The sequence below is a fragment of the Aedes aegypti genome, chromosome 2, assembly GCF_002204515.2.
Source record: "Aedes aegypti strain LVP_AGWG chromosome 2, AaegL5.0 Primary Assembly, whole genome shotgun sequence".
Classification (NCBI taxonomy): domain Eukaryota; kingdom Metazoa; phylum Arthropoda; class Insecta; order Diptera; family Culicidae; genus Aedes; species Aedes aegypti.
In genome coordinates, this window is record NC_035108.1 from 35439608 (window position 1) to 35445772 (window position 6165).

The 6165-nt window shown below is 42.6% G+C and overlaps 1 protein-coding gene across 1 annotated transcript; it reads left to right on the top strand.

Moving 5' to 3' along the window:
- Positions 1-3739: 3739 nt before the first annotated feature.
- On the top strand, positions 3740-5956 carry LOC5564907 (nuclear receptor coactivator 5). Its single transcript, XM_001649206.2, has 2 exons — positions 3740-4403; positions 4864-5956. The coding sequence occupies exons 1-2, from the start codon at positions 3907-3909 to the stop codon at positions 5723-5725; spliced, it is 1359 nt and encodes a 452-aa protein (XP_001649256.2). The 5' UTR covers positions 3740-3906; the 3' UTR covers positions 5726-5956.
- Positions 5957-6165: the final 209 nt, after the last annotated feature.

Consider the following 6165-nt stretch of genomic DNA (forward strand, 5'->3'; position numbering starts at 1 on the left):
CATTTTCACCAGCTCTTCTTCTTCTTCTTCTTTCGACGCAACGAAGCAAACGCCGGCACGATCCGAGGAACGACCTTCTTCAACTACTACATCTGTTTTATTGTTACGTTTCACAAACTCGCTCTCACTCGGATTCACGGGCAAACGCACACGGCAATCGGCTTGCTTGTGCCCAATTTTTCCACATCTATAACACCGCAACTTTCGCCGCTCATGCCAACTGGCCATGGCAACATCTTCACTTTCGGCGTCGGGGGTCAAAAAGTTCTTCCTCTTCATGTCAACATCAAGCAACCGCTTCTTCACAAACGCCAGTGTCACACCACCTGGAAGCGTTTCTATGGCGGTAACCACCGAATCGAACGACGACGGCATTGTCAACAACAAATGACAAATCGCGTCGGAATCTTCCACTGCCGCACCACTCTCCTTCAACTCGCGAATCAGCCGATCAAACTTTAACAAGTGTTCCGGCAAACCACCAGCAGCCCCCTCTTCATACTTTAACCGTAGGAGCTGCTTTCGAATAAACAATTGCCCGGCAACACCGCAACGCTCAAACACTGCCTTCAGCGTGTCCCATATTTGCTTCGGATTCGCGCAGTCTTTCACAAGCTCCAGCTGACTATCCGCAATGGCCGAAATAATCATCGCCTTACACTTTTTCTCAGCGGCACTTCGTTCCACCATTTGCCTTTTCTTCTCGGCCTTCACTTCCGCGGAATCGGTGGCCATCTCACGCAACTCGTCGATCTCGGCGATCTCCCGGCGGACACAATCGAGTAGATCGTACGTGTCGAGGACGGTCTCGATCCGGAACTTCCAGTTGTGGAAGCCGGCACCGTCAAACGCGGCAACTTTCACTTTCTCGTCCATCCCTGGGCCGATAACCTGTAGAAAACTTCACCACAGTGGAAACACTACACAACAGCGGGACGAGAAAGGAACTTTACGGACCGGAGAAAAAACTCAAAACACTTGTGTACGCTTTGACGACACTCGAACGAATAATATTTATTCACAATATAAAAACAATAACAAATCGATTTGACAACACAAAACAATCATGGTGTGTCCATTAAACTTTAAAGGTAGTCTCGAGTGCGAGAGGTGTCGATTGAACACACTGAAACTAATATTCAACAAATTCAAGAATTATTTCAAGGAATAAATATTTGGCAGACTAACTATTCTTCTTATGTTTTGCTCCTATTCTTCACTCACCGATCGACAGCTGTTGAAATAACCTGTCATCCCGGCGTAAGTTGGTGTGTGTAGGGTTTAAGGTTGCTGTGTGGAAGGTGCGCGCTAGCAACGTTCAGTGCATATTTATTTAATGTAAGTTTATTTGTGGGGCCCAGATAGCAGTAGCGGTAAACGCGCAGCTAGATTCTATAACATTCCCCAGAAAACCATTCCCCCGAAACCCATTCCCCAGAATTCCATTCCCCAGAATCTCATTCCCCAGAATGTACCATTCCCCAGAATTTCACTCCCCAGAATAAACCATTCCCCAGAAAACCAATCCCCAGAATGGACCATTCCCCAGAAAATTATATACCTACTTTAAAGTTTTGAAGTAATCTATTTAAAAAACTTGAAAATTAAACTCCATACAAAGTTGTTTACAAGTACATGAGAAGATTAGCATTGGTGCTGCTAATTATGAACACTTTACTCATAGTTCAAATTTCATTTGCAAATGAACTATCACAGTAGTTTCACTTTTATTGGCACTTATAAAAACTGATAGATCAGTCTATGGGGAAACACAATATCCAATATTTATTTAAAAGAATATACAACTCATCACTACTCTGCACAAAATAGAGCTACACCCTAGTATAGTAGATTCCAAATGTATAATTTCACATGTATGTCCAATTTTTATCAAATGTAGTGATGTATGCAGCTTTTCATCAATGTTTTAAGAAAGTGCATCATCTCTTACTTTTTAGGGCTACACCGATTAGAATAAAGACGTTCGTAGTATCATATTATACGTTTCCGATATAATGATTACGTAAACTCGGCAGAATAAAAACTTACTATTCTGCACACTAAAATGATACGCCCTTCTTTGCGTCAAGTCTAAATTACAAATGACTTGTTTAATTTTGCACAAAATAGTGATACACCCTTCTTTCAGTCTTATCCTGTTGATGATATAGACAAAATTTTCCGTAAGGATACCAAATGGCAAGAAGGCATTTGGCATGATTAATTAAATGATCAAGGACCATTTGGTATAATGGTCATTGGGCCAATGACCATTTGGCATGACATGAAGAACATCCTTTTTGAAAAGAAGGAGCATAAGTATGGCTGGATGGCAAATGGCTTTATACCAAATTATTTTATGCCAAGTGACCTTTTGCTATATGAGCTCTCCATCGATATATTTTGCCTATATCATTAATGAGATAATACTGAAAGAAGGGTGCATCACTATATATGCAAAAATAAACATAGAGTCTGTATATTTTATGGGAATGTATTAAAAAAAGGGTGTATTATAATAATATGCAAAATACTCATGAATAGGGGGATTAGGGGCATATTGGACACATTAGGTAAATGCTTATTTTACATAGAATGGAAATATGTTTCTTTGCTTTAAAATAAATCCACCGCTTCCTCTGCTTTGCTTATAAACTAATTTGAAGCTGAGAAAAAAATATAGTAGAATTTCAGAGGACAAATGAAGCAAAGCGTAAACTTTTATACCGTCAAAACGTTCATATACAATACAGATTTCGTACAGTTTATAAAGTTTTGCTGAAATATGCATATTCCCAGAGAGTAAGGGGGTGTCCATTTCGCCCCGTGTGTTCATTATGTCCCTAACCCTCCTACCTACATATTTGTTTTGTCATATCAGACCTTAGCCTGTCACATAAGTGACTCTTCTTCCTCTTTTCTGGCGTTACGTCCCTACTGGGACAGAGCCTGCTTCTCAGCTTAGTGTTCTTATGAGCACTTCCACAGTTACTAACTGAGAGCTTACTATGCCAATGACCATTTTTGCATGCGTATATCGTGTGGCAGGTACGAAGATACTCTATGCCCTGGGAAGTCGAGAAAATTTCCAACCCGAAAAGATCCTCGACCGGTGGGATTCGAACTCACGACCCTCATCTTGGTCTTGCTGAATAGCTGCGCGTTTACCGCTACGGCAATCTGCGCCCCCACATAAGGTGAGTCACGCAAAGCAATAATTAAAAAAAGAAAAAAAAATGGATATTCATATAGCTTTCTGGGGAATGGTGCATTCTGGGGAACGATTTTCTGGGGAATGTTATAGAATCGCGCAGCTATTCAGCATGACCATGCTGAGGGTCGTGGGTTCGAATCCCGCTGGTCGAGGATCTTTTTGTAAAGGAAATTTTCTCGATTCCCAGGGCATAGAGTATCTTCGTACCTGCCACACGATATTTATACGAATGCAAAAATGGTCAATCGGCAAAGAAAGCTCTCAGTTAATAACTGTGGAAGTGCTTATAAGAACACTAATCTGAGAAGCAGGCTTTGTCCCAGTTGGGACGTAACGCCAGAAAGAAGAAAGAAGAAGAAGAAGTTTATTTGTGAGGTGTGCAAAAGTTCACTGCGGGTAAAAATTATCTGCACAGTGTGCACAATTTTTACCACAGAATTGTTTCCCGTGTAGTCACGATTTGCGTAGTTTCATAACACACTCTGAACCGTTTGTTAACGAACGCATGGCTGGAAATGCCAAAAAGTGAAATGCTGAAACGTCAAAAAGGCATCAACATTTTCCAAGCGGATGCGGTGTTTCCCATAATTTCTACAAATTTAAGGATAAACAATATTAAAAAGCTTCAATATTTCATAAAAATTGTATCTTTATATTGTAGTTAATCCATTGTATCAAAAATTCAGTAAATAATGGACCTTCCCGTGACGGAACCGGTAAACTCTCGTGTCTACATTGGTGGCCTTGGAGAGCAGGCTACCCTCCAGGACATGGACGAGCTGTTCAAGGAGTACGAACCATACCAGGACTTGAATCTACTGCGCGGTTACGGGTTTGTACAGTTTCCCACAGAGGAAGGTGCCCGCAAAGCAATCGAAGGCCTCAATGGAACGATGCACAAGGACAGGAAGCTGACGGTTAAAATTGCGAACGATAACCGCAAGAAGAAAGGATTACTTCCGAGAAGTGGGGGAGGAGCCCAAGGGAATGCCCCCATTAGAGATAGGTCGCCTATCGACGGGAACCGGTACGCGGAAGGATACCCTCAGAGGAGCATCTACAGCAATATGTACCCGCGGATGGACATGGGAGGATACTCGGACCCGATGGCCGGTGGAATGCAAGCCCCTCCACCGAATCCACCGGAAAGTAACGACTGCGAGATTATCGTCGTGTCCAGGGATTTAACGTGAGTATAGATAAGAACGTTGTGTTGATGATCATTGGCCAGGTTTGCCCCCGCCAAGACAATGAAGAAGGGTGCCTCAAATTACTCTTGGTAGCTAGTCACTTCTTAGTTACATAGTCGCTATTTTCGACCTGGTCACTAAAAAGTTGCAAATAGAACATAAATTCGTTAAATTCACTTTTCTCAGAAAAATGTTCTAGACGAGTCTAGTACACGACACTGAAAACGGCCTTACAGTTGAGGTCGAAATACGCGTATCTGTCAAAGCTACAAACTCTATAGTGGAATTAAATATTATAGTAATGAATTCTATACTAAATATGCTCCTTGTAAACTTGTATAAGGAACTTAGTTGAATTCTGGTTGAGGGCGCACAACTGAGAGTTCGCCCTGTGATCACGTTACGGCTCTGTATGATGATAGTTTTGTTCTATATTAACAAGAATAATTTTCGTTTTAGGACATATGCCGAGAACATTGAAGCACGGCTCAAGCGCAATGGTTTGACCGCTGATTTGCTTTTCCCAAATGACGATGTTCCGATTGGAAAAGTACTCTCAAACATTGCATCCCGCGGAAGCTACTACGCAATTCTCATCACACCGGAAAATCAGGAACGAAACAGCATCACAGTGAACGTGTTGTACGGAGTTCCGGCAGAGCACCGGAACATGCCCTCCGAGGACGCGTTGATGTTTATCTGCAAAGACTTCCAGGACAAAGTTCGCTCGGAACAGGCAGCTAAATATCGAGCCTCTATAGCTGCTTCAGGTCCCGTAAATCCCCACATGATGTACAACAAGCATTCGCTGCAGGATAAACATCCGGAAGCAATTCAGAACATGCTCAACCTGCTGGCCAATAACCGACAGCTTACGGTACTGCAATACGAGCGTTTGATCAAATATCTTACCGAGCGCAAGGAATTGCAGATCAAGTTCGAACTGGGTGAGGACACGGATTCCATTTCGAGCAGCAGTTTACTATCCGGGAAATCGAAGGCCGAAAGTGAAAAGGAACTGCAGAAAAAGATCATGGACATTTTAAATAAACCGTCTATCGTTCCACCGAAAAACAAAATCCTTCCTGATACGGAGAAGGATGTGCGTCCAGGTGGATTCTCGTCGTTCGGCAATATGACGATTGCGGCTGCTGCAGCATCCGGAAGCTCATCGGTAAGCAGTGCTGCTACTGGGGCAGGAAGCGGAAGTAGCAGTGCACCGATTGCCTCCGCGGCGCCCAAGCTTCTGCACGATCCAAAGGTGCAAAAAGCATTAGACTCACTGCTCTTGTCCGGCTTGGGAGGTGCTCTCAAATTTTGAGAAGAGCCCTCAGATGACTGAAGGAAAGGTAAGCCTTTTCTTAGGTATTTGTGAACAATGAACCAGTATTGTTTGGAGTTGGCACGTTCAGACAATTAAGTGGTACAACACAATCATTCTCAGCAGGATCAATTCAGCGGCTTTGCATGCTGGAGGAATTGTAGTTTTAAATGTATGGATCGTAATTCATTATGATAGTGGAAGAATAAATGAGTACTGATGACAGGAGCATTTCCGGTGCTTGTAATTTTTTCTGACCGAAAAGCCGACTAAGGGGAATAATAATTATGTAGGGAGACTTACGGCTTCAGCACCATTCGACTATTATCGGCAACCAAATTTAAAATGCCTAATACACAGTATTTTTCTATCAAAACACACCAATGAAAATATTCAGATGATTCTTTGCGCTGTCAGCTTCCCGCTGACGAGATTTGCGA

What these genes read in the sequence shown, in the direction of transcription:
- LOC5564907 (XM_001649206.2), top strand. Translation starts at nt 3,907, where the DNA reads ATGGACCTTCCCGTGACGGAACCGGTAAACTCTCGTGTCTACATTGGT. An exon ending in GTCGTGTCCAGGGATTTAAC is followed by an intron (nt 4,404 to 4,863) that starts GTGAGTATAGAT and finishes TTTTCGTTTTAG; the next exon opens with GACATATGCCGAGAACATTG.